The sequence below is a fragment of the Hypoxylon trugodes genome, assembly GCF_022578975.1.
Source record: "Hypoxylon trugodes strain CBS 135444 unplaced genomic scaffold F4822scaffold_3, whole genome shotgun sequence".
NCBI lineage: Eukaryota > Fungi > Ascomycota > Sordariomycetes > Xylariales > Hypoxylaceae > Hypoxylon > Hypoxylon trugodes.
This window is the reverse complement of record NW_026250018.1, coordinates 1,470,059-1,494,786: the sequence shown is the minus strand read 5'-3', so window position 1 is coordinate 1,494,786 and position 24,728 is coordinate 1,470,059. Positions and strand designations below refer to the sequence as shown.

The 24,728-nt window shown below is 47.9% G+C and overlaps 10 protein-coding genes across 10 annotated transcripts; 4 read left to right on the top strand and 6 right to left on the bottom strand.

Annotated features, from left to right (window-relative positions):
* Positions 1 to 177: 177 nt before the first annotated feature.
* Positions 178 to 1,125, top strand: F4822DRAFT_426791 (uncharacterized protein; the record flags this gene model as incomplete). Its single annotated transcript, XM_051460627.1, has 2 exons — positions 178 to 580; positions 641 to 1,125. 2 exons carry the CDS (start codon positions 178 to 180, stop codon positions 1,123 to 1,125), a joined length of 888 nt encoding a protein of 295 aa, XP_051316711.1.
* A 4,063-nt stretch (positions 1,126 to 5,188) lies between these two features.
* Positions 5,189 to 7,446, bottom strand: F4822DRAFT_394940 (acid protease). Its single transcript, XM_051457396.1, has 3 exons — positions 6,365 to 7,446; positions 5,981 to 6,305; positions 5,189 to 5,916 (listed from the first exon to the last, which is right to left on the bottom strand). Exons 1-3 carry the CDS (start codon positions 6,889 to 6,891, stop codon positions 5,455 to 5,457), a joined length of 1,314 nt encoding a protein of 437 aa, XP_051316710.1. The 5' UTR covers positions 6,892 to 7,446; the 3' UTR covers positions 5,189 to 5,454.
* Positions 7,447 to 7,558: 112 nt separating this feature from the next.
* On the top strand, positions 7,559 to 8,974 carry F4822DRAFT_394939 (histone acetylation protein 2). Its single transcript, XM_051457395.1, has 2 exons — positions 7,559 to 7,915; positions 8,045 to 8,974. Exons 1-2 carry the CDS (start codon positions 7,757 to 7,759, stop codon positions 8,945 to 8,947), a joined length of 1,062 nt encoding a protein of 353 aa, XP_051316709.1. The 5' UTR covers positions 7,559 to 7,756; the 3' UTR covers positions 8,948 to 8,974.
* Positions 8,920 to 10,375, bottom strand: F4822DRAFT_394937 (N-terminal nucleophile aminohydrolase). The gene is made up of 3 exons (XM_051457394.1): positions 10,125 to 10,375; positions 9,953 to 10,064; positions 8,920 to 9,871 (listed from the first exon to the last, which is right to left on the bottom strand). Exons 1-3 carry the CDS (start codon positions 10,160 to 10,162, stop codon positions 9,239 to 9,241), a joined length of 783 nt encoding a protein of 260 aa, XP_051316708.1. The 5' UTR covers positions 10,163 to 10,375; the 3' UTR covers positions 8,920 to 9,238.
* A 401-nt stretch (positions 10,376 to 10,776) lies between these two features.
* On the top strand, positions 10,777 to 11,839 carry F4822DRAFT_167463 (vacuolar protein sorting 55). Its single transcript, XM_051453233.1, has 2 exons — positions 10,777 to 11,126; positions 11,299 to 11,839. Exons 1-2 carry the CDS (start codon positions 10,871 to 10,873, stop codon positions 11,430 to 11,432), a joined length of 390 nt encoding a protein of 129 aa, XP_051316707.1. The 5' UTR covers positions 10,777 to 10,870; the 3' UTR covers positions 11,433 to 11,839.
* On the bottom strand, positions 11,540 to 14,937 carry F4822DRAFT_167447 (GTPase-activating protein GYP7). Its single transcript, XM_051453232.1, has 4 exons — positions 14,852 to 14,937; positions 12,964 to 14,663; positions 12,330 to 12,911; positions 11,540 to 12,277 (listed from the first exon to the last, which is right to left on the bottom strand). The coding sequence occupies exons 2-4, from the start codon at positions 14,507 to 14,509 to the stop codon at positions 11,940 to 11,942; spliced, it is 2,466 nt and encodes an 821-aa protein (XP_051316706.1). The 5' UTR covers positions 14,510 to 14,663; positions 14,852 to 14,937; the 3' UTR covers positions 11,540 to 11,939.
* Positions 14,938 to 15,110: 173 nt separating this feature from the next.
* On the bottom strand, positions 15,111 to 16,933 carry F4822DRAFT_394934 (Sec1-binding region of Mso1-domain-containing protein). Its single transcript, XM_051457393.1, has one exon. The coding sequence runs from the start codon at positions 16,607 to 16,609 to the stop codon at positions 15,830 to 15,832; it is 780 nt and encodes a 259-aa protein (XP_051316705.1). The 5' UTR covers positions 16,610 to 16,933; the 3' UTR covers positions 15,111 to 15,829.
* A 9-nt stretch (positions 16,934 to 16,942) lies between these two features.
* Positions 16,943 to 18,799, bottom strand: F4822DRAFT_394933 (Mak16 protein). The gene is made up of 4 exons (XM_051457392.1): positions 18,448 to 18,799; positions 18,354 to 18,386; positions 18,187 to 18,301; positions 16,943 to 18,138 (listed from the first exon to the last, which is right to left on the bottom strand). Exons 1-4 carry the CDS (start codon positions 18,504 to 18,506, stop codon positions 17,356 to 17,358), a joined length of 990 nt encoding a protein of 329 aa, XP_051316704.1. The 5' UTR covers positions 18,507 to 18,799; the 3' UTR covers positions 16,943 to 17,355.
* F4822DRAFT_167484 (uncharacterized protein) lies at positions 18,797 to 21,018 on the top strand. Its single transcript, XM_051453234.1, has 3 exons — positions 18,797 to 19,236; positions 19,289 to 20,766; positions 20,826 to 21,018. The coding sequence occupies exons 1-3, from the start codon at positions 18,964 to 18,966 to the stop codon at positions 20,842 to 20,844; spliced, it is 1,770 nt and encodes a 589-aa protein (XP_051316703.1). The 5' UTR covers positions 18,797 to 18,963; the 3' UTR covers positions 20,845 to 21,018.
* Positions 21,017 to 21,623, bottom strand: F4822DRAFT_426781 (uncharacterized protein; the record flags this gene model as incomplete). Its single annotated transcript, XM_051460626.1, has 2 exons — positions 21,017 to 21,044; positions 21,400 to 21,623. The coding sequence occupies 2 exons, from the start codon at positions 21,621 to 21,623 to the stop codon at positions 21,017 to 21,019; spliced, it is 252 nt and encodes an 83-aa protein (XP_051316702.1).
* Positions 21,624 to 24,728: the final 3,105 nt, after the last annotated feature.

Below are 24,728 nucleotides of genomic sequence, written 5' to 3'. Positions count from 1 at the left end.
AGTAAATATTTTAGGTAGCTTTCTTTTGGCGCCCTTTTTAGCGTAGCCTCACGATAACCTTAATTCTATCTGCGCTTTCTCTTTATTCTTTACATAACTTCGCCATTAATAACGCCCTACCCCGAAACCTACTCTTATACATTCAATTAATCGACTATATCTATGGGATTATCAGCCATGGCCGACCAACCTAGGCGACGACGAAACCGCCCAGACAGCAAGCAGATGTGGGATGAATCCGACCGTCACAATCGCCACGAGCCCGACGTACGCGACAAACCAGATAGTCGCAATCGAGATCGAGAGGAACCACCGCGCAATCGCGACCGGGACAGAGAACGAGACCGTCGCTATAGATCTAGATCAAGGTCACCTCGAAGAGACCGCCGCGATAGGCCTCGCGATCGCCGAGACAGAGACAGGGACCGCGACCGTGAACATGAACGTGAACGTGAACGTGATCGCGATGCCGATAGAAATAGGCCCCGAAATAACGATAGAGCGCGACCTAAGGAAGATGATCGTCGCGATAGACCAGGACGGGACAAACGTCGCGAGAAAGAAGAAGCCCCACCTAAAGGTATGTTCTCTATCGGTCTTTCCTACCCAGTGTGTAGACATAAAGTTAACCATAAAGCAGGACCAGGCCGAGATCGAAATCCCCGACGTTCTGCATCACCAGCTCAGAGCCCATTAGACAGGCTAGACCACAACTCACCTCTCCCAACAAGACCAAGACCCAGTGCCATGAAATCAGAGCATGGACCACTATCATTCAAAGTCGGAGGAAAGCACGACGACGACTCAAAACACGGCAAAGGGAAAACAGGAAACAGATCAGAGGACGAACCCGACCGCCGGGTAAAGACTGAGACACCTAATTCACAAGATGGAGATGCTATGGACGAGGACGAGGACGAGGACGATGGTGATGATGTGGTGGTAGAAGACGACGGCCTAAGCGCCATGCAAGCCATGATGGGATTTGGCGGCTTCGGCACGACAAAGAACACCCACATACCAGGGAACAATGCTGGAGGCGTGAGGAAGGAGAAGAAGACCGAATACCGACAGTACATGAACCGTATCGGTGGTTTCAACCGCCCGTTGAGTCCGAGTCGATAGAGCCGACGCGGATAAACGGAACGATTGACACTACCACCTTGATTCGCGATTCGTGGAATTGCGGATGTGGGGCCGTCAGAAGGAGCGTACAAACCACGGGACCAAGGTTAGGTACCCCTAATTTGATTATTGGTTAGACCTCAATTGACACGCTTTCTCACAATGGGAGATTAGATGAACGATACAGCCTCTTTATTCAGATTACCTAGTGAGCCAGTGACCTGACAATTGTCACGCTATCCTTATGAGATGTACACCCGTCCAGGCTACCACCTACTTCAATATTAACAATATTTACAGTCTTCATTCACCATACCTAGGCCGAAGTCACATTTTAATTACGGTTTTCTCGATCACAAAAAACCCAATAGGCTCAGTACAGTATTGTGTAAAGAGCCTTTGTATGTGTTTCGCGTGTAACAGCCAGTACTCATGTTCTAAAGCCAATCCCAACAAAGACTCTAAATGAATCACTGGAGCTGATGAATATGGTATCAAATAACTGCGCCGGCGACGCTATCAATGAAATAAGGCAAGGCGGACCATGTATGGGTGTACCGATATATTTCTCAATCCATTTACCACACACCGTAAGATATATATCCTTATGACACCTAGTAGATCTCAAGTTATTTTAGTTTCCTTCTACTTACATCTTCACGCCTTCGCGTAACGATTAATAGTTTTTGGGATGTCAACATCAGTTGGCAAATTCATAGTTACGACTATAATCACATCATATTCAGGGCCGGTGCTTGTTTCATACTATACACCATTGACACAATATAGAAATCGAACCTAGGAAAAAAAGAAATACGATAACTGCCATGCTAGTGAAATCAACGTCCTGGCCCTTACTAAGAAACTATGGATTGGCCACTGTCCCCTCGCCTTAAGCTCAAATTCGGGCAATTGACGCATTTACCTCCGCCAGCGCGTGAGCGGTCTGTTGGCCCCTAACCAAGCAATAGCACCTCATACCCCCACCTACGGCTTCTCGCGGTAGGATCATTGAAAGTCGCCAAACGTCAAGCCCTCGCAACCCAGTACACAACGCCACTAACAAACTCTCAAAGTATGAGGCGTCCACAGTTGGGGGCATCTAGGCCGCTTGCCTTCATCCCTTCTTTGGCTAACTTCTTGAGAGGTCTGGAGTCGCCACAGAACATGTGACCACGAAGATGGCCCATTAGTGAATGGAGGGGGGACCAAGGTCATTCTTACCACGAGCTTGAGTAAGAGTAAGAGCATGCGAATCCGCATTTCCATCGAAGCCGGGGGCCACCTGGTCCAGGCACAGAATCACGGGGCTGCTGTTGTTGGGGCTGGGGTACCTTCAAGGGGAACCTGGGGACCGCCCACCCCCTCACCAGACACGTAGGCCGGTAGGAGTGCTGTCAACGTAGTGAAAATTGATTGAAAGGAAGACCACCCACCCCCAATTTTGGAGGGGTAGTGCGTTGAGGAAACCGAGCTGCATGTCGTAAAACCATTGCCATAAGGCGATCTCGCTTGTCCAGTTCCAGATGATATGGCAATGGAAGTAGAGAAAGGGCCATCTGTCACCAAAGAGATGTTAGTTATGCGTTGTGCATTAGGTAGATACCATGAAGGACATTATGGACTTACCTGAGGCAGCGCGCTCACGCCCAACGCGACGACGCAAGACCCTTTAACCCAAGTTTCTTCATCTCAGCCGTGCAGGCCTCCTTGGTGTTGTTGACAGCGATAGCCATTCCTCCAAACTGCCTAATCTCAGGTTTGGGCAGGCTAGGAGTAGGCTCTACAGGTTGGTGGGGGGCACCCGGCTTGGAGCTAGTCGCTTGTTGTTTCTCCTCCATGTGAGCCTTACTGGTGGCAAGCCCAGTCCCAGTGGATTCCGTCTGGGTAGAGGAGTCCTGGCGATGAGAAACCTGCCCTACGTTCTGGTATAGGCCTACAAAATGTCAATTGAGACTTTGGTATGAAGAGAAAGGGGGCGTATAACTACCTCGAGACTCTTTGAAAGTCGATTCCGCTTCCATGACCGCACAGTGCTCGATCGGCGACAAGCCGCTATCTTTGCCTTTCGTCGTCTTTGCGATCGTGTGAACGATGTACTCAAGGCGAGACATTGAACTTTCGTCTTTGTGTCCCCAAGGGAGGACAGCTTCAATCATTGCGTAGCACTGAACGACTGAGACTTCGCTAGGCGCATTGTTCATGTCCGCCAGCTTGCTCGTGATGTCGAGGTTAGTTCCCGAAACGATATAATTGAGGCGGCATGCTGATTCCGTACTGACGGAATGGTGTCCTACTTGAATAGACATCTCGCGAGTGGCGTAAAACAGTGGCAAGGCACTAAGGTTGTTGAACTTGGGGGACAGAGAGTCGTCCACGGTTCTGCGTCAGTCTGTGTGAACCACGCTTTGGTGCGATGACGAGATTCCTTAGACGTCTGGCTGACCGGTCGAAAGGAGTGAATCCACAATGAGGGTAGGAAAGGGAAAGGGTTTATAGGTGATTATGAAGTGTTCCCGTGGTGTGTTGATTGTTGTTCCTAGGTTGGAAATTAAGAAAGAGGAATGGGGAAGATGGAAAGTGAATTGGGAAAAGGAAAGGATACTAGGAGGTGAGAAGAGAGGAGAAAGAATGGGAGAGTGAAGTTTTGGACTGTTAAATACCCCTCCAGCGACAAATGCATGGGCCACACTTTTTCTATGTTTTCCTGTGTTTACGGACGAGGAAGTTACTACCTACGAAATTTGCGAGTTTGAGAGTCGGCGTAACAGTGTCTAACAGGGGTTAACAGGGTTATGGTTGCGAAGAAACTGTAGTCGCGACTTCGTGAAGAAGATGCTCAGGGGCACTGTACTGGGCGGTACTGGACTCCACTGAGCTACTACAGCTATTGGCTTGTGTGCTTTCCACCTAGGTAAGTACTGATTAGTCGAGTACGCTCCTCGGCTATGAATCGCTTTGATTATGCCATATTACTTGCGAAAGTATCACCGAAATATCTATATGCTAATTGGAAGGTAGCGTATTCTCTAGGCTACAGATCAGACGGCTATTCCCACGTAGCCCCCTAAGAGGCATAGTCCTATCTTATATAGAAAAGCGCTTCTATTGAATCACTAAACTATCCTCCCTATGAAATTCCCACATAGACATTCTCTGACGTGACTTAAGGTTCCACACAAACGCACCGAAATTTCGTACTTTTCTAGGCCTTGTGACCCTTGTTTTAAACTCAAGTTACTCATGAGATAGTTATGAAAGGAGAGGGAAAGAACGAAAGTCACTAGTCACATCGAAAAGTTCTAACATACCAACGGCAAGGAGACAGAAAATTAGCGCAAAATACGTGAAAGGTAATGCTATAACCATAAATGACAATTTCTATTTCGTAATCTAACAGGAATAAATACCCCTAGAGAGGATTTCTTGTATGTACACTCTAAAAACAAACCCAGACCCTAGAGAATCAGGTCTGTACCCAAGTATATACTACGCTATCTTCCCATGGCACGCCCCATGACTCCAAACATCAAACGCTCCTTCTTGCTATCTAGAAACAAGTAAAGAAGCGATGTCGGCGACATGCGTAAGTTAAACAACGAACTCAATCGTAAACTTAAGACCTCGATTCCTGGCTTTTACTAAAGCAAACCCAAAAGTTTAACGCAAATAGGGCTCCTTCCACCTTCCCATGCCTTACCATGGGGCGTAATAGAATATCCTCTAGGTAAATTGGTGTGGGGAGTGAAGATGTGGTGTATGAGGGAGTGGTGAGTGAAGTATCCTGTAGCTCGTAGGAATCACACGAGTGAGCCATAGGCACAACCGTAGTTGTAGAATTGAGTTCCGCTCATAATTAATCCTTAAGAACTTCCCGGTGAGTTATTTAGTCGCAATTCCAGTCCCTAAGAGGTTATTTGTCAATCTAACAGTTATTGTTGGCTCAAGGTTGAGGAATAGGGGCATGATTAGTCAGCAGCAACCCCTTTTCCTCAGCGCCCCTTCCACATCCAGTCTTCCACTCTTCTAAAGACATAGGCAATAGGATTGATACTTTTAAAACTTAAAGATATCGAAAGTTGGATTGATAGCGTATGGGTTGTGAAGCATATTTTGACTCCACAGTTAATAAGACCTTCAATTAGGCACTCATATGCCTATATTTGCCAACCAAGCCTAGACGCAGACGTATTTCTCTTTTACGTAAGCGACTCGTTTCGTCTACTACATATCGCAGGTTACTGAAATAGAATATAGTATGTACCCTTAATAGTAAATACAAGAAATATCAACATTATTATCCTTAGATCGAAGCTCTCCTAGCATGGCTTAATCCAATCGCTGGGCAAACTTAAGCTCCTTCTTATCCGAGACGTCGAACACAGCGACAATCTCCTGCATGAAAGTATCACCCAGGATAAACGAACCAGGCTGGCCGGCACCAATACCAGACAAGCAACGGTTAGAACCCTCAGCTGCGGTCTCGGGTAGTATCATACTGCTGGGGTGAGTACGAATAGCCTTGCCGCCAATCACGATATCGAGCGTTGGAGGTATCGCATCGCATGGTACACTCCATACCATGCTATCCTCTTGCTGTCCGGCGGGCGAGTATGCGTTATTGATGGCTTGTGCTACGACATCTGGGAATAGGTTGATTGTAGTTCCCGAGTCTACGAGCATATTCGGTAGGTTCGTCGCTGTCTGGTTGATTGTGCTACTATTCCATGAGATTGAATCGATTGCGATGTCATAATAGAAATAGTCTGTCTTGCCGCTGTTCGTAGTTCCCTTAGGTTTGGATGTTAGTTTTAACATTCACTTGGATCTTAATATTGGCGGGAGTGATTCATACCTTTTGAATTGGGACTGTAGTGTATTCTCCGGTCTTGACAGGAGGCACACCACCAAAAGCAATATAGGATCGATTCACGTCACGCGACATAGCAAAACTTAGAATTGGATCCGCTGCCTTGCTAGCGCCCATTGTCTCGACGAGAGGAGAATAGTTTAGCAGGTTGTCTAGGCTGTCGTTTCGGGGATCATTGCCGGCGAAAGCCGCGGTGAGCCCTCGCAAGCCGAGACCGAGGATGCCACTTGATACACCATCACCACCAAATGCAGCTACATCTACCAGTGCGAACTGTTGCTTAGGGATAGTGACATTGGCCACAGTTATACTTGAGGGTTTCTAGTTAGCTTGCGATGGATTCATGGTGGGTAATAGATGGATATTTACTTTGCGAATCCCATGGGGCCATTTAGATAATCACCACTCAAGTACGAGATATTCAGATTCTGGTTATCGATCTTGCCATCGGGGAAGTCACCCTTAAATAACGGACCGAAGCCACACTCCTCTTGGGGTATATCCAGACCATAGAAGGGGTCCAAGCACTTGAACCCGTCCGAAATAATCCAGGTATCACTGCTACCAGTGTCGGGGATCATATAGAATTTCTCTGATCCAATGCCAACTTCCATGATGTATTCCACCTGGTGCGATTCAGGCCTGAGGTTGTCGTACCCTTCTGGCTCATCATCATCCATTAACGCTCGGTTCCTTTGGTTCTGTCGAAGCATATCATAAGTTCGCGAGGTACCTGGCCGGCGCGGGATTCTTGCGAGTGTATGGTAACTATCGGTGATAGCTAGACCGGCTTTGCTAGCGAAGTTCCGGGTTTCCAGCATGTGGTCAACGGGGGCAGCGGCGCTAAGCCCTAAAACTAGAGCACCCGCCAGGGCTTGTAGCACAGAACTAACCATAGTGAACGCACAACAACAACAACGACAGCTACTCAAAGATAGAACAAGATTCTCGGATACTACCGCTGTGTATGGAAACTGAAACTTCCAACAGCTGGGAGGAGCTCCGTAAAGGAACCCCAATTTCTATTTGTACATCTTCAACCATACAATAGTACAGACCCCGGTTTGAGGGGAACGGTAGACATATTGGGCCAAGGGAGAGAAAATAAGCTTGTATATTAATTGTACGCATTCGAAAATAAATCCCCGCGAAGCTGGGGCATTGAAGCCGTGATAGACGCGGTGAGTTGCTTCATTGCGACGGAAGTAACGGAAGTTTTGAGCCGCGGATGAGCGTCTAGTTCGATGATCATCTACTTTCTCACTTTAAGATAATAAGCTTATTCTCGTTTAGAGTCTAGTGAGATGCGAAAGCAACGTCTAAGCGAGGTCGCGTGGTATTGCATGGAGAAGCTGTTGAATGTGAGGTATATTAGGCAATATAGAAGAAGGAATGAGAGAGGTTGAATTAGGGATGAGATGCGCTGTAAAATAACGTAAAGTAACTGTAGATCTACCCCGAGCCGATCTTGCCTGCTGGAAATGAGGGTAGTGGAGCCCGCTATAAGCCGCCCAGTCAGCTCCTCAATTAGGGCTGCGGGGATAAACTAGGGTAGCTCTAGCTCGGCAATCGAACAAACTTCATCCACAGTACCTGCATGATGTGAACCTTGGAAGTTTTAACTTTTATAGGAACTTACTCGTATTTATACAATAAATTCTAGACTGAGACAGTCTTAAGTAATAATCATTCGATAATACCTCGTCGAATTCTAGGCATTACGCTATCGCATCAACCCATATTCGTTGAGACGGCAGCAATATGCCATCATCCACTCAGTCGCATGCTAGATCGCATGCGCTTTTACTTCTGCAGAAATTACTCAACCTACGAGATAATGCCAGTCCTTTAACACTGGTGCTCGATACTCTTGAACAGAATGGCAAACCTGTAGTTCAAGAGTTCCTCAGTAGAGCCAAGGTCGGTAGTCGCTCTTCGTTAACCCTCCTTTTCCTTTGTACCAGTGAAGTTGGGTTACTCACTTTCAGCGCTCACTCATTGCCTAACCCCACTACTCCAAATTATATACACTCACTAACAAACCCCCAGACATCCAAAAGCAAAACAATATTCACATCCTTCTCCACCCTCCACAAACCCGCCAACGTCGACATATTCATAAAAGCGCGTCACAAAACCCCCGACGCCCTCCGCGCAGAAATAGCATCGCACTACCCCTCCGGCGCCGCGGGGCACGCGCACCGCGTACTCGTCATATTCGACGAGCTCAACGGACTAGCCTCCACCACTCCCCCCTCAGACTTGGCTCTTTTCCTCTCAGCTCTAGCCGCAGCGCCGGCGGTCTCGTTGCTAGGCGTGTATCATGCGGATGTACCACTACCTCCTAGACGAAATGGACCTTCGGGTGGAAGTAGTGAGTATGAACCTGACCCCCTAGCCGCGCTATGCCATTTAGCTACCGCCGTGTTAAGAGTCGGGAGCTTGTACCAAGCGATCGAGCGCCAGCGTGCGCGGGACCGGAGTCTGCAGGAGCCGGAGTGGGGGTTAGGTGAGGGGCGGGAAGGTGTGCTTGTTGGACTTGGTGGCGAGAAGAAAGTCGCTGCGGGTACGGGGATTGTGCTGGAGATGGAGTTACGCCGGCGGAGTGGGCGGGCTGTGGCTGAGACGTTTGTGCTTGTGCCGAGGACGGCGGCCCAGATCGAGAACGGGAACGGAAACGGGAAGGTTGAGACATCGAGGCTTTATTTGCTTTCTGATCACCCCGCATTTAAGAGCCCGAATGATGCTGAGCAGGGGGCTGCAGGCGAAGGTGATGGGGAGATGGAGACTACGTTCAACCTAGGCTTGACGGAAAAGCAGCGTAGAGATAGGGAGGGTATAGTCTTACCGTATTTCGACGCGCAGACGGATATCGGTGCGGGTGAGGGTGGCCGAATTCTGTATGAGATGGGGCGAGAAGACGATTTTGACGATGAAGAGGATGAAATATAGCAATATATCATATTTTGGATCATGAAACTCCAATTTTGCCCCCCTTCTATGTTGGGCTATTTCGTGATTTGATTTTCCTCATTGTTTGTCGTCTATTGATACATCTATTTAGATGGCGATGCCGCGACAAATATTGGGCATCCATCCCGAGTCCTTACGCCCGAGTGAAATGCAAGCAAGCATGGCGGGCCACGTCCACTAATCTGTCCCCCTTCGCGGTAGAAACTTCATTATTTTCCGTGGAATTTCCTTGGTTCAAGCCGAGAACCTTTACTTACGTAAAGTGCTTGTCTACTCATCCACCTGCATACTCTCACCCTCACCACCTGCCTCAGCATCATCCGCTACGCTGTTAATCCAATCCTTAACCTCGGGGCCATCATGCACCTTAAAGAACTCAAGGCCCTTCTTACCGGGCTCCTTCAGTCCGACTACACCCACACTCGTGTTCTCCAGCGTCAATTCACGGTCCTGGACCAACGTCTCCTTGAGCGCCCTCAAACCATGACGAACTAACTCATCTCGTCCGCAAGCTGGGAACTTATCCAGGTTCTTCTCGAGATAGGTCCTCGCCATCTGGGAGCGGGCACCGATGGCACACGCCAGCATCTCCTGGGTCAGGCCCGAGGGTTGGAACTCGAATAGGTGGGGTCCCGTCTCATCGACACCGGCAACTAGTAAACCGACACCGTAGGGTCGCTTTCCGTAGTGCTGGGTGTTGAGCTGGGCCTTGTCGCCGATTAGCGAGACGAGCGTCTCTAAAGGCATCGCACGGTCGTAGGTTAGTCGCTGCGATAGACACTGCTGCTTCATGAAGTTGGAGAGGACGCGGGCGTCGGAGGTTAAGCCGGCGATGGCGAGGCCGACGTGTTCGTCTACGGCGAAGAGTTTCTTTTGGTAGGAGGATAGTTCTTCTGCGTTTCGCTATAGTAGAGAAGTGCAGTGTTAGTTGTATTATTTACTATAATGTCTAGGTTGGTGGGTTGGTTGTCGGTGTCTTCGTACCTTGATAGCGACTAGAACGGCATGTGTCTTGCTAGTTAAACCCACCACCACGGAACCTTGCTTCACGGCCTCGGCGGCATATTCTACTTGGAATATTCTCCCTTGCGGGGAGCTGTGTATAGTTAGCAATACCGACGAGGAATGGTTACATAGTCGGTCTCTTGGAGCTTACAATGTGACGGAATCGTTGTCGTAATTGTTTCGGAACATCGTGCCAGTAATTGAAGTTTAGGTATCTTTGGTTGTAGTCGGTGTGAAGTGTGAAATTGGCGTGGATGCGTTAGGAGGGTATTCGCAGGTTGGATATTGTAGGAGGGAGAGGCAAGGCTGGTTGGTAGCTATCGCTGCTACTCGAATTACAGAACGTTAAAGGCAATCGGCAAGGCAGCTCAAGAGCTTCGTTGCTCCTCTCTTTTAGGACTAGTCTGAGTACCCTAGCTTCACGCTTATGTAAAGTGACAGGAGAATTTTATTATGTAATATTTGTAGCGAAGTACCTAAAACAATTCATCTCCAACCAGACCTCAATGATTTACAGGGGAGCCTAGAAATTGTGGCTCAAGCTTCCGGACCCCAACTGGCTTGTAGCTTTGATAGGGAAGCCGGGCGCTTGCCCGAGGCTGAGTCTGACGACAACATCTTGTAACATTATTATCCTATCACTCTCACTATCACCACCACTAATCTCCCCCCGTAACTGGTGACGCGGCGAGCCTTTTTTCTTTGTCATATACTTTAATCCAATCGAGCCGGAACCGATTTGCGACCGTCGGTAAATCAGAGTAATCAGAGTCTCTTACTTCATCGAGTCGACTCCAATCTCCCTATCATTTCAATCCCGCAAGCAACCGAAATCGAGTCCGTCGCGCATACGTACACCGTCCTCCAACCCTCTCGCTCGTCGTAAAACCGCCCACGATGGCGACTGCCGGACTCAAGACGATAATTGCGCTGTCGTTCGTACTCGCGATCGGCTTCCTCCTCGTCATCCTCTCGTGCGCGCTATACAAAGTATACTATCCGTTACTCGTCGTGGCCACCTACGTGTTAGCACCCGTACCGAACTGGATCGCCGTGCGCTGCTCAAACCCAGACGACTTCGTTGAAAGCACCGGAAATGGCATCTTGGACCTTGGTCGCTTCTGCACAGGTTTCATGGTCGTTATGGGGATTGGTAAGGGTCCTTGAGTTTTCTTATCTACATTTAAGTAGTCTTCTACGTTTTCGAAAGAGAGGGAGGGGAGTATATGCGTGTTGGCGTGATTTAAGCGCGTGGCTATAATGATACGACACGCACGAATACTGTAGAAGGCATCATTTTGCTAACCGATAATTTCACAATCTAGCCCTCCCCGCCGTCCTAGCACACGCAGCTCTGATCAACACCGCCGCCATGGTTATGTGCATCATCGGAGGTCTGCTAATCTACGGGACTATCATCTCGTTTGGCATGTTCTTCCAAGAGGAGCAGGAATTCTAATCCAGAACGAGCTGAGCTCGTGTCCAAGGTCGAAGACGATGTACGAGGGAGCGAGGAAGAAATAGGAGGAATGCGGAAGCAGTTTGTACTGTTGTAATATATGCGTTACCGTGCGAATTCATCGGAGTGAAGGCAAGGGAACTATTACTGCTACCATCGGGTTGGCATAGGTTGTTATCTATCGGAGCATTATCGAATTTATTTTAAGTGTCACGTGGCCTCTATTTTATCAACCTGTCGAGCGATATATGTACGTGAACGGCTGTGGAATTTCGAATATCAATTATGTGGACTGTTTAACCTTGAGAGGAATGATGATGGCGCTGTAGGAGTACGGTAGCCCTCTTTATCGCCATTCGTGATACTACATAAACCCAACGCCATACCCTTCAAGCCTAGTCTTATTTGCCTCGCAATGCGCCCAATCCTGCGTTTCCTCCAATGTTAAAAGTACACCCGGCCAAAATCAGATTCTACCTTTGTGCGACCAGCTGCTTAAACCACTTCCTACGCAGTCTCGGCAGTGATGCCATCGCCCTTCTTATGAACTACTTTTCGCGGTAATACTTCCACATTTCTACTCAGCAGCTTCCTCAGCTCGGGAGTGATCGTCTTCTTTGCCTGTTCCTCCGGTGCTTTGCCATTCGAACCCTCTGACTGGCGCGATGTTGCCGGCGGTCGAGAGGGAGACGCAGAATTTCCCGGAGGCGAATCTTTCTGGGTCCTTGGCGCAGGGAAATTCTGTTTCTTGTCTATCGCATCGATCAATCGATGGAAACGACGGAATAGAGCCTCTGCTCGGATTAATGTAGACTCAAGGTCCATTGTATTTGAAAGTTCGTTGACTAGAACATGGATTAGAAATGAATAATCTAGAAGACATCCTGTGCGACTTACCATATTTAAGCACTTCATCAAAATGGCGCAAATGCACCATTATCACGTCTCGGTGCTTTTCTAGAATAGCCAGAGCGACGAACAAGTGGAAGCTGCTGCTCAGATAGTCTGTCCACAGTATCTCCCAGAGGTGCAAGACGTCCATCCAAATGAACTCACGTTTATACCATACGAGTAACATGCGGAAGAAAAAGAAGAAGTTAGTGCTGTCAGCAGATTGGAGATGAGCATAAAGCTTGGGGTCCATGAATTGAACCAAGTGATCCAGAGTGAGGAGTTGATTTCGCATGCCGGATTGGTCGCGCAGGAAATTTCGCTCCATTCGGTCCATGAAATGTTGGAAACCCCAGAAAGCAATCGCATCGTCTTGCATAACAGCGTATATCGGTGCGAGCAAGTCGGACATGCCCTGAACGTAGCCAAGGTCTTTGTTGTATTCGTTGTAAGTGAGAAGCATATCCTTCATCTGTTCCATATGAACGTTGGTTCCGGCTTCGGCAAAGGGAGACTCTGGATCGGGATGGGGTATATCCTCCCCTGCGAAAATCGGGACTGTTCGATCAGTCCGATGTACATCCTTCTCTAGATTCAATGTTAGTATAATTAAATTGCGAGTTTGGATAGTAAAACTTACCAATCCTCCCTCTTTGCTCTCGCCACCATTCGCCTTCCTCCCCTTCACCACCAAGATCTACCAGCCTTTCCCACCAGGCAGCCTTCAATTTCACGTATTCGTCCCTTAGGGACGCAACTTGCGCCTTTCGTTCCTCAGCTGTGCTATACCAGTCATATACGCCGAGCAAGAAAAGCCAGGCTTCTTTGCGAACTCCGTCATCTGGGTCAAGACCACCATGGAACACTCGTTCCTTGACTTCATCAACAGTAATAGCCAGGCGTCCAGTTCTAGGATCAAAGAAGGTGTTCCACTCTTTAAGTGTAACCGCTTTCCTTCGTCCTTCCAGAGATAGGGAGCTTGTTTCTAGCAGCTCGAATTCTCCAACATCGGTATCTTCCAACTCCATGACATCACGGGCGGTCCATATCCTCTGGCTTCGCTCCCTTTCGCTTTGCTCTGCCATTCCCATTGCCCATCTGGCAAGGTATATCCTGGCGACATCGAATTCATCCTGCAACGTCTGGACTTCGGGATTTCTCATCAACCTCCGTACTTGGGGCGGAACTCTGGGGTTATCTATAATTTCCTGTGCGGTCCTGCGCGTGAACGTCGTGACTTTACTAAACTTCTCCAAGAGGTTCCACCCAGTCTCCTTTACGAACTTCATAACAGGATCCATGCCACCGTCATTTTGGCCACTCGGCCCAGCCGCGGAAGTCCCAGCAGCACGCCGCGAGGACAACCCTTGAGAACTATCTCGCCGGCCGATCGACGAAGGTGTGCTGGACGTCAACTTCCCACCAAAGGCTTCACTATCTTCCTTGCTGGGTTCTACTAGGTAGATATTCGGCTCAGCCCCACTCCTCTCGATCCGCACGTAGCGTTTCAGCCAGCGGAGGACTTCATCGCCTCCCCAGAACATCTGGCCATTTTCGCCAAAGGGGTCGAAGTTATCCCTAGCTCGCTTTTTCTTCTGGAGTATGGTGGATTGACATTCGCTGTCGTGAAAGAATAAAGCCGGGAAGCTATCCCCGGCTCTCGTATTGATAACAAGAGAGCCAAACCACCATCCTAAGCTTGGAGGGCGCACTAGGAGAGAGTATATCGCGCTGACTGGTATCGCGAAGGCATAGTGACCAATCGAGCCTTTGTGGGTGGTTACGGTAGGAGGTGGTGGTACGAGATAGCTCTGTTTCGGCGGGGACTCGGCATCGGTTAGATCTACCTTAACATAGATACTCGCAGCTTCGCCGAGCGAAGATTCAGGTAACCAAGCTAGGAGAAGATCTGAAGATGCTGGCGAGTTGGAGATTGCGGAAGAGGATGATGTTGGTCGTTCGCCGCGTGGACCTTTTTGTTGTAATAGCGCGATAAAGCCTGGAATGTTATCCTTGGCGGAAGGAGTTGGATGGATGTAAACTTTGCTCTTGGAATACAATAGTTTGACACCTTTTCCACTCTCGGTATGTGTGATGGTATCGTATTCGCCTTCTTCGTCGTCGCTCATAGCGTAGAAGCTACCCGTTGGCGAACTCGTTCGACCTGGTGGGGGATCTGATGTCATGGCGGGGTGTGGACTTATCCAGCCCGGATAAGCTGGAGCTTGATGTTTTTGGAATTATGAGTTGGTACGAGGAAAAGATCGTGAGCGATAGTCGGGTAATCTGGATCCAGATCCCTGGGGGTGGTGATTTTCGTTTTCTGCGGCTCCTCTGAAGCTAAATTTGTTGTAAGAGGAACATGTGAGCAGTGATGTACAATACAATACGTATGGGAAAAATAAGCTTGGAGGGAGGGTCGGGGTCGGAGGGTTGTTGCTTAAAGACAACGATAACAGGTGCTAATTGCCCCGCCACCCGCTAACCCACATGCATGTTTTAGAGGGGTATAGTGGAAAGTTACTAACGCTATCGACTCTGTAACTCTATTAACGGTATCGATACCTGAAATCGTCCGCTAGGATACTCGGGAAAGAGCTAATAATTCGGCACTAAGGTCTACTGGTTGCATTAGCTTGCAGTGGCTCACCCCATCATCTGCGTTCCGTTCTGGAGGGTCACCAAAGTCTGTCTGCGTGACAAATTGATACTCGTGACATTTTCTGTTATCGGTTTGTTGAGTATAGAAAAGACATGTATAAAATCACTAACAAATAATAATTCTCAATATCCCCAAGAATTTATTGCGCCGTTCACATTATAATGGGTATGTACCTAATTATATGGATGTTATATGCCAAGTGTAAATAAGAATGTAGGGAGGCGAGTACACGAATTCACGATGGGGCCGCGCAGCGAAACACGCAACACAGAAATAGGCAACAATATAAAAAATGTCCCTTTGATACACACACTGCCAGTGTACACAAGACTCTTGATCAAAATACTCGTAACACCATGATCCAATGCTTTCTATGCTGTTCTTAATTCCTTTCCTTGAATGGTCTGGTCCCGGAGGTAACCAAAGACCAAAAAGACCAATGCAGCTTTATAGCCTCGTCTCCTCTATTCCTACTGTGTGTTCGTAACTAACAAGACCAAACATAGTAGTATTTGTTGGCATTTGCTGGCTGGCTCCTCGTATGTGGGACGAATCGTAGTTGCGGAAAAGGAAGGTCGACAAGAACCGAAGAAATCGGGGCGCAGTCAGCCGTATCATCCAGCAAAACCGAATGTTAGCACCACAACGACAGATGTACTCTGGATCCACGCCCATTTGCTATAGCTTTGGCCCCCAATATAGCTTCACTGAGCCCCATTCATGCTGCGATTCCCCTTGAATTCCAAATATCTCAGCCAAGCCTCACAACAAGGACTCGACCGAATGCAAAGTAATAGTTTTTTCGCATCTGTTGGTAGAATACCGAGTATCGCATCGCATCATCTCATCTCATCCGGGGTCCGCTAGGTAAACCGCCAGGCCTCCTGCCCCCAGGATTCCCACCGCCCCTCGCACCCGCATCACACATGCCCCCAGGTGCAAATCTATCTTCGTAGTCCCCACCACCACCTCCGCCGTAGTTACCTCTAGAATTATTTTGCGGTGGGGGATTAAACGGGCCGTTGCCAGCAGGACTCGCCGTCCTCGACCCGCCAAAAAGTCGCTGTTTCAATCGATCCTGTGCCGATCCACCACCCGGCGGCGCAGTACCCGCAGCCTCGCGTCCGCCAAAACCGCCTTGTGTCTGATAGCTACCGGCTCTTTGGCTCGGCAACGGTCTCGCGGGTATGTCGTCTCGACCGGGGCCAATCGGATCAGAATTACGGAACGGACTGTTTCGCGGGTCGTTATTACGTATAGCGGGCGGCGCACCCCTTCCTCGCCGTAGGCTCTGCGCGTCTTGAGGTTGCGATACGGGAGCTTTGTTATCCCATAGCGAGCTCAGACCGCCGCCTTGTGGTTGCTGGGCGAGCCCACCGTACCGTGAGCCGACCTGCGACCCGGGCTGGGAGTATACCGCGACGACAGGGGGAGGAGCTTTGGGATCGGGAGGTAGCCATCCGGGAAATGGACGCCCTTTTTCGGTGTAGTATGATCGTAGGACGCGGCAGATGTGGGTGTCGTCTTCGGTGTCGCCGTCGGCTTCGCTGCTGAGAAACGTCCGTTGCAGATTCGAGATTTTCGAAGTCGTCGCACCGACGAGGTTGCTATACCACGCCGACATGCTGCCGTTGCCGTTGCCGCTGCTGTTGCTGACCACTGGCCCTTTGTGGTAGCTTAGGGAGTGCAACCAAGTTTCTCGGGTAGATGCGTCCGAGGTTTTGGGGGCGCGGGCTTTGTACGATCAGTCTTGGTTCTTATTCGCGTGTATGTAGAAAAGTTTCGGGTTAAATTATTATTGAAACTTGGTCTTGCAAACACCAGAAATTAGGTATTTGACATTAATTCTCCGTAGATGTTTTATAGTAGAGAGGAATAAAAGGGTTGGTGAGGAATGATGTGTTTCAAAAAAGAACTTGATTTGGTCAGAATGATTGAAAGATTGCCCTTGATTGACAATGGATGAATTGATTAATGCTGATGGCTAGTCTGGTGCCCCGTAGTCGCCCGTTCTTAGTGGGTAAATGGTAAAATTCAGTGGAATTTTAGTGGATGATGCCCCCGCCAAGCTGGCACCTTTTCCCCTGAATTATGAGTAAAAGGCCAATGATGACTTGTCCTCCATGCGGAAAACCACCCATTGACAAATAATATGTACGACATAAATTTCATACAGCATTAGCAATGTTACATGCTTTTTCAAATACACCTTCATTTGTCCAATACTTTTGCATGCGCAAGAGCTAAGGTTGCAATTTTTATGTTCACAGGGCACCTGTAGGAGGTACCAAGAAAGGGTATCAAAATAGGTACTTTTCGTGCAACAAATATGCTGTATAGCCGAGCCCCAATCCCATGCAGTAATACCCTCTAAAATGCAAGCTGCTGTCTTCGCTGGTCAAATTCGTGTTCATGCTCAACTTCCTTTCCGCGCCGAGCTGCCTTTTTTGGTTTCGCACGAATAACCCGCGCTCTCTTTCGCTTGTCACCAACGGCATTCTTTTTCGTCGATTCTTCCTCGCTCTCTTCGCTCTCCGACTCTTCTTCCTTGTCGGACTCATCACTTCCAAGCCAATCCTCGATATCTCCGAGATCGTCCTCACTTTCGTCGAAGTCGCTGACATATTCGACTGCTCCATCGGGCTCTTCATCCTCTTCTTGTTCGTATTCGAGCTCCTCTTCCTCCTCCTCTTCCTCTTCGCCTTCTTCGTCTTCTATACCCTTGTCGTGATCCTTATCTCTCTTACCTTCACCCTCGCGCTCCATAGCATTGAGCACCTTCTTCCAGATGGTTTCGCTAACGTTGAGCGGCTGGTCGCCATATGCGCCCTCGCGTAATCTTTGCATAAGCTCTCGCTCAATTGTGCGTTCTAACTTAGCAGCCGCTTCTGCCTTACGCTCTCGAGTCTCTTCTCGCCGTCTGATCTTTGGTGCTAATTTTGGTACGATTTTCTCGCCTAAGCGCGCATCTTCCTTAGCGAGCCTCCTCATTCTTATCGCCACTTGTGTAAGTCGAGTAACTCGTTGCTTCGCTTTGTGAAGTAGGAATTTGGGCCAATAGATGAGGTGCTCGTCGATTTGCTTTAGGGCGGTAGCATAATTCTGCGACAACTTTATTTTTTGCCATAATTTCGAGGGCATATGCGCTCGTTCCTAGAACCAGTTAGTAGGGGTAAAAAGAGAGACCATTTGGCTACCAACAATTGTCTTCATATACAGGTATAAGGTGCCTTTTGTGGGATGCGCTCGAACGGTGGCATAGCGAGAGTTGGCCAGAGGGCACGACTGTCTGTTGCAAAGACCTGTAACATTGTATCTAGGATCTGGTTAGTGAATAATTCTATAGCCACGATATCCTCTTTTCATACTCATTTCGGCAAAATGTCTTTTCTTTAGTAGTTCTAGCAGCAGGTCAGCTTTCATGTTCGAAGACACAGATTTTTTTTTCTAGGCAAAGCTTACTTCAGTTTGAAACTGCAAAACTGTTTGTCAATAACCTGCCAAATGATTTCGTCCGACATCTTCGGCAGATTATTGATTTAATCCAAGCCGTTGAGGGATGTGATTAAGATAAAGTAATAGTTGAACCTTGGTTGAAGAGGCGAGCGATCGAACTTAGAAAATATTAGGTTGGGAAACTTTTCTGAAAAAATTCTGCCGCCGCGGGAGCGGGTCTCTGCCGATGGGTTCGAAGGCGGTCAAGCTAAAACCGGCTTAGCGGCACTGTTTTGGCCAATCAGATATTGTGTAATGTTCGTGCTAAATTTTCGAAGGTACGTCTAAGAAGTACTATTCCCATCTTCACTTTCTTAATTGTTCACTGTTGCAACGTCTCAATCAGCAATTCACAATTTGAACAATATATCTGATCATTCGAATTTCTTTAAAGGTTGGATTTGCTTCGTTAAATTACTTTTAATTAATGGTTTTCACCATATAGCAAAAACTCCTAAGTGGGGGTCAAGAGGGGTTCAGCTCATGTATCGCGCTGCTAGGAGAAGTTTACTCGCCTGTTCCAGGTGGCCTCGAAGCGCTCTACAATACAAGCCCTTTCCTTTGGTCTGGCGATCCTTGGCTACTCCGAAGGCTCTCGCATACCCCGACCACCGCCACTTAGCTAATCATGGACACCATCCGATTCACACTCGGTCTCAACTCCAACAAGGGGATGACACCATCTATGCATTATCGACAGCCGAAGGTAAAGCCGGCATTGCGGTAATTCGCATTTCGGGGCCTTTGAGTAATTCCGTAGGACTTCCTCAATGCTAAATATTAGCCCCAATACTGACGTTTTTCCAAGATTTATAATGCACTCTGCCCAGGGATACCCGCTTTGAAACCTCGATATGCGTCCATAAGAACGTTATATCATCCCGAATCTAACGGTTCGGAGATACTTGATTCGGAAGCGTTAGTACTCTTTTTCCCGAGCCCAAAGACCGTTACCGGTGATGACGTGTTGGAGTTACACGTCCATGGGGGTAGCGCGACCGTGAAAGCTGTGCTCTCAGCTATACCAAAATGTGCTGCAGGAGGGATCATCCGTTATGCAGAACCTGGAGAGTTTACTAAGCGCGCTTTTCTGAATGACCGCCTCGACTTGGCACAGGTTGAAGCTCTAAGCGAAACGCTCTCAGCTGAGACTGAGCAGCAGCGACGCGCAGCTGTTCGCGGCAGTAGTGGCTCTTTAGGCCGAACATATGAAAGCTGGCGTCAAAAACTCTTACAAGCTCGAGCTGAAATGGAAGCCCTCATCGATTTCTCCGAAGACCAGCATTTCGACGAGTCTCCTAATTCGCTTGTTCGCAATGTGACAAATCAAGTTAAAGATATACTTCGGAGCATAGTTATTCACGAAGGGGCGAGCGAACGAAGTGAGCTCCTGCGAAACGGGATCAAGATTGCCCTTGTCGGACCCCCAAATGTCGGGAAGAGTTCTTTTATGAACCAGGTTGTCGGCAGGGAAGCGTCTATTGTTTCGGGTGAATCGGGCACTACTCGCGATATCATCGAAGCCAATCTTGACATCCGCGGGTATCTATGCACCTTTGCGGATACTGCCGGTTTCAGGAGCGCAGTTGGGGAGGATCTAACGGGATTTCGTGGATCCGAGGCCAAGGTAGGGGCTATTGAGGAAGAGGGAATCCGCCGAGCAAGGGTCAGGGCCGCGCAATCTGATGTCATCATCGTTCTCGCATCCATTGAGCTGGGCCCGCGTGGCGAACACGAGATTCGATTCGACGCTGAGACCCTCAGGCTAGCGGCAGATTGCAAGGAGCGCCTCGTGGTTGTCAATAAGCGAGACGCCGTTTCTGACAGCGAGCTACGCACCCTTATTGAGAAATTCGCCGAAGAAGTCCTAAGCAAAATTGGGGGTCTTGAGGCGGTTCAGACGATACCTATATCCTGCAAGGAGGCGCAAGATCTAAGTGCTGACCAGATCGACCCAGGGGGGATAAGGGGTGTGATCGATCAATTGGTGTCATCGTTCGCCAGCATGACATCGCTCCCTGCCACGTTGCAAGACCTCCATGGCGTTACGGAGCGTCAACGACAGCTTCTCGTGCAATGCCGAGGTCATTTACAGGATTATCTCGAAAGCGTAGGATGTAGCGAATTTTCGGATGATAGAAATGAATCCGACGAAATTTCAAGCGGTGACATAGACATCACTATGGCAGCCGAACACCTCCGATACGCCGCCAACAACCTCGGACGGATCACTGGACGCGGGGAGGTAGGCGACGTGGAGGAAATTCTTGGCGTTATTTTCGAGAAGTAAGTGCCGGCATATATCACTCCACCCCAAAGTCACTTCCACTAATTCAAGAAACCAGATTCTGTGTAGGAAAATGAAAAGATTGAATTTCCAAAATAAATAATACAACTAATAATACTAATGTGAAGAAGCCAAGCCCAAGAAAGAAAAGAAAAGATCCAAATCGCCTATCTTTCGCCGTTTTGTGTTTGTTGCCAAACCCCATCTAAAATGCTTTTTGTATTCCGTCATCAAGTCCGTCTATCATATCTATGTTGTTCCGTTTCCCAATGCATGGCTAATCGTACATGTTGTTAATGCTTGCGCATCTATCCTCTATGGTATGGTGTATAGTTTTTTTTGCTTCCGTGGTATTCATACATGTCTATCCGTACAATTGTTGGTGAAAATGCTGATGAATGTGATGTGGTGTTTCAAGCGCCGGTGCAATGCAGTGAACAAAGGAAATCCGAAATCCGAAATCGAAGTGTGGTAGTGGTACATGGTTCCCTCCCAGTCCGACGTGGACTGATGCGTTGGTGGGATGGTTGTGGCACGAAGCGAGATATTAAAGAAGGCCGGGGAGTTGATGACCTTCTGGTCTGGACTCTCTTCTTCATATCGCCATCGGTTGGTTGGGGCTTTAGTTGTACCCGCTTCGGCCGAAGTTGAAGTGCCGGCTGTCGTCCTCATCGTCACCGTCCTTGTTGTATCCACTGCGGCCGAAGCACTTCTTGTCATCCTCAGAGCCGTCGTCCTTGTTGTAGCCGCTGCGACCAAAGTTGCGTTTGTTGTCCTCGTTGTCACCGTCCTTGTTGTATCCGCTTCGGCCCATGTTGGCCATGGAAGAGACTGTGGCGAAAGCGAAAGCAGCCATTGCGATTATTTGATGTGGTGGTAGGAAGTGATAGAGTGGAAGATGATATATGAGAATGTTGTAGTATTGCTTATATAGGTGGTTGGAAGGATGAGGTAGTTTGAAATGCAGTTAGATAGTTAGAATTGGATGCGGATTGGTAGTGTTTATATGAAAGGAAGAGTAGATTATAGTTGTTATTGTTGTTTCTGTGATGGTGATGAAGGAATGATGCCTCAGAATCCGGGAAGCTATGAGTACTTATATACTGAACGGGGCTATGTTCGTATAGACATGCTAGTCCCGTCCCAAGATGAGCGAACTATGTGGTCCGCGGCGGCTCGTTCCTGGCGGACCCTGGAACCATCTGTGGGTGGGAGCAAGGGCCACCCCGGGCTGTGACCAGTCTGTCGGCAGCAGTGGTACATCTTGTAAGTACATCTAGACAAGTTGCTGCGGTTCTCCCCCAGCCTCGTATGGTAGTCACGCTTTAGGAACCGTACCGAATAGGTCTCAGATGGGTTTGTAGGTTAGGGTGTGTACCTATTACCCATGCGATGTTACGAGAGCTGCGAGAGCCACGTTTTTTTCGAATCCTTGCAGCCTGCAAGCCCTACCAACTAGGGGGAGTCAGCAGCATATCCCCCGACGTAAGCTAACACCTCTCGAAGGCGATGAGATTTTCGGAACAACTTAGGCCATTTTTGGTCATAGATGTGAGTTTCTCGTTGCTGAATTGGGAACTATGACGCTCGATGGCTTTTGAATGGCACCCCCCTTAACGAAGGTTGCTGAACAGGAGGGTGTTAATGGTAGGGTGTGCTTGTCCATTATGTTGTTGCGGCGCCATCCAGCTGGGAATATCAGTCATACGCTAAGTTAGGAACAAGGGTACATCAACGTGCATGGAACGCGCGAAGAACAATCAGCGGAAATGCATAGAAGCCATGTATTTTCTAATTTTGGGGGCGGGGCTAGTCCCCTTTCGACCCCATAGGGCTGAAAAAATTGTTATTCTTCGATACTCGGAAGTAGGTACCTATGTATTTACTTCAATTGTTCTTACGCTATTCTTTTATGGTTCTTCCCTTGTCTTATGCCGACCAATGGTGTGCCGCATTACTGCTGTATTACCAGACATAAGTACCCGTTACAAGGGGGCTTAGAAAGGGATCTTTAGTCCATGGATCTTATTGGTACATCATGAGAATAATTATAACATTTTTTTTTCTCTGTCTTCTCTCTTTCGCTTAGACTCCTTCGTCCCCTGGATTATTTTCAGCCAATTAAACATACAATATCCGAGTTATTAGATTGATCCATTACCCATTCCCCAAAAATTGTTGCGTGGTATTTCGTACATACCCCATCACACATCGAGTTTTCTCTACCTGCTGCTGCAAGGTACAAGGTACCCCTCCAACGGGCCGTTTATGCCATCTCGTTGCATTCTGAGTAACAGGGGCTTTCTTTTTGCAGAATTATCACATCTACACCTTACTTGAATGGGAGATATATTTTGAAGATGACCTGGCGATTCCGAAGCAGTGCAAAGCTTGTAAGACATGTAAGGCTTTCGCATACCTTAGGTACTCTTGTGTATTTCTTGGTCTCTCCCGTAACCCACAACCTTGCGATACCTTAATAATCAATGCGCCTATTTACTCTCTAGTATTCTATCCATATATTCTTACTAAATCGTCATTTGTCATCTGCTGGCCGGTGACTCAGCTCATAACCAGGTCAGTCATCTAAATTGACGGGGGGGGCTTGACCAATCGTGAAGTATAGAGAAGATATCGCGGAGGCTTGCTTCATCTCCGGTCGTACGAAGAATTTCAAAAATACAGTATAGCAATGATCCAAATCCAACATCCGCTCATCCGCACCAAGCAGAGTGTAGGATTTGTACATATCATAACAGTCTAGTTTATGTACTTGCCTACGTATGGATATGTTCTTTTGTGTATACTTAATTAGTTATGTATGTTCGGCATGTTATGGTATGCAAGGTACAGTGCATACATGAAGACGAATACAATGGCTCGGGACTTTTGGATCAATGCCGTATCAACGGACGAGATGAGACATGATCTATCTTGCAGAGGCAGAAGCAGAAACAGCAACAGGCAGACGCGCGAACTTGAGATCCAACGTCACAAGCAATTATTATGATACAGCTGAACATGCAAGAGAATCGTCAAAGAGCCAATCTGATCTCGGAATCTACAAACATCATCTCTCGATTTGCATGCTTTACAGGGGTCGAACCACGAGGCCGTCAAGGGGTAATTACCCTTGAACACCACTAACATTTGACACTTATACGAATTAGGCACGTTATAAGCCGATAACCTGTGGATATCTGTAAGTTGTAGGTGAATGAGGTTGTGTAGTGTAAAGTTAGTAGGGGGTATTATTTTTTAGTGCTTACTTACATACCTAGAAGGTAGGTATTTAGTATCCCAACCGCTAAAGTGGGATAAGTACAGGCTTCATCTATTAATAGATTCTTAGTGATTTATTGGTATCTATTCGTGGGACAGGCGACAAGACTTCTTATCAAAGCCTACTAAATACACGACTAAATACACGTGGAGGTACCGAATTACCCCGATACAGATGTACCCACCTAAAGTAAGTTTTTTTTGCTAACTTTAGTGGTATATGCAAGTAAGTTTTAGTCGCTTCGTGACCCAATCGATCCCTCCAAAAACATCATTTTTATTCGCACCGCCTCAGGAAGGAAATCAAATTCTTCTCAACTTGCCTACCGCCTACGCACCTACCTACTGGATATAGTATCATCTACATTCAAGATTACTGATTGACTTTTCGATGACTTCCAACATCCTCTTTTACTATCCCACTTTTATTGCATCAAACGTATCTGCATCCCACTTTTCTTTCGTATACTGTTACCCTATTACGCATTACCTAGTACACATTCTTCCCACCTACCACGAGATAAGCCTTGTTGTATGCACCTCCATTACCATGACTGACTGTTTTCTTCTGCATACCCAAGCCTTTATGTAAGAATTCGATGATCTTCTGCAGGTATGACCACAGATGGGCCATGCTGCCATCAGAAGAGAATATACTATACCAACATAAGTCAAAAAG

Excerpts from the sequence above, each read along its gene's own strand:
- F4822DRAFT_394940 (XM_051457396.1), bottom strand. The coding sequence starts at position 6,891 with ATGGTTAGTTCTGTGCTACAAGCCCTGGCGGGTGCTCTAGTTTTAGGG. Across the intron at positions 6,306-6,364 it reads GGCCCCATGGGATTCGCAAA|TATAACTGTGGCCAATGTCA; the intron begins GTAAATATCCAT and ends GAAACCCTCAAG. Across the intron at positions 5,917-5,980 it reads CTACAGTCCCAATTCAAAAG|GGAACTACGAACAGCGGCAA; the intron begins GTATGAATCACT and ends TCCAAACCTAAG.
- F4822DRAFT_394939 (XM_051457395.1), top strand. The coding sequence starts at position 7,757 with ATGCCATCATCCACTCAGTCGCATGCTAGATCGCATGCGCTTTTACTT. Across the intron at positions 7,916-8,044 it reads AGTTCCTCAGTAGAGCCAAG|ACATCCAAAAGCAAAACAAT; the intron begins GTCGGTAGTCGC and ends ACAAACCCCCAG.
- F4822DRAFT_394937 (XM_051457394.1), bottom strand. The coding sequence starts at position 10,162 with ATGTTCCGAAACAATTACGACAACGATTCCGTCACATT. Across the intron at positions 10,065-10,124 it reads GACAACGATTCCGTCACATT|CTCCCCGCAAGGGAGAATAT; the intron begins GTAAGCTCCAAG and ends AACTATACACAG. Across the intron at positions 9,872-9,952 it reads CCGTTCTAGTCGCTATCAAG|CGAAACGCAGAAGAACTATC; the intron begins GTACGAAGACAC and ends TCTCTACTATAG.
- F4822DRAFT_167463 (XM_051453233.1), top strand. The coding sequence starts at position 10,871 with ATGGCGACTGCCGGACTCAAGACGATAATTGCGCTGTCGTTCGTACTC. Across the intron at positions 11,127-11,298 it reads CATGGTCGTTATGGGGATTG|CCCTCCCCGCCGTCCTAGCA; the intron begins GTAAGGGTCCTT and ends TTCACAATCTAG.
- F4822DRAFT_167447 (XM_051453232.1), bottom strand. The coding sequence starts at position 14,509 with ATGACATCAGATCCCCCACCAGGTCGAACGAGTTCGCCAACGGGTAGC. Across the intron at positions 12,912-12,963 it reads AGAGCAAAGAGGGAGGATTG|AGAAGGATGTACATCGGACT; the intron begins GTAAGTTTTACT and ends CATTGAATCTAG. Across the intron at positions 12,278-12,329 it reads TGATGAAGTGCTTAAATATG|TCAACGAACTTTCAAATACA; the intron begins GTAAGTCGCACA and ends TCCATGTTCTAG.
- F4822DRAFT_394934 (XM_051457393.1), bottom strand. The coding sequence starts at position 16,609 with ATGTCGGCGTGGTATAGCAACCTCGTCGGTGCGACGACTTCGAAAATC.
- F4822DRAFT_394933 (XM_051457392.1), bottom strand. The coding sequence starts at position 18,506 with ATGTCGGACGAAATCATTTGGCAGGTTATTGACAAACAGTTTTGCAGT. Across the intron at positions 18,302-18,353 it reads AAGACATTTTGCCGAAATGA|ATACAATGTTACAGGTCTTT; the intron begins GTATGAAAAGAG and ends ACCAGATCCTAG. Across the intron at positions 18,139-18,186 it reads ACCTGTATATGAAGACAATT|GAACGAGCGCATATGCCCTC; the intron begins GTTGGTAGCCAA and ends AACTGGTTCTAG.
- F4822DRAFT_167484 (XM_051453234.1), top strand. The coding sequence starts at position 18,964 with ATGTATCGCGCTGCTAGGAGAAGTTTACTCGCCTGTTCCAGGTGGCCT. Across the intron at positions 19,237-19,288 it reads CGGGGCCTTTGAGTAATTCC|ATTTATAATGCACTCTGCCC; the intron begins GTAGGACTTCCT and ends CGTTTTTCCAAG.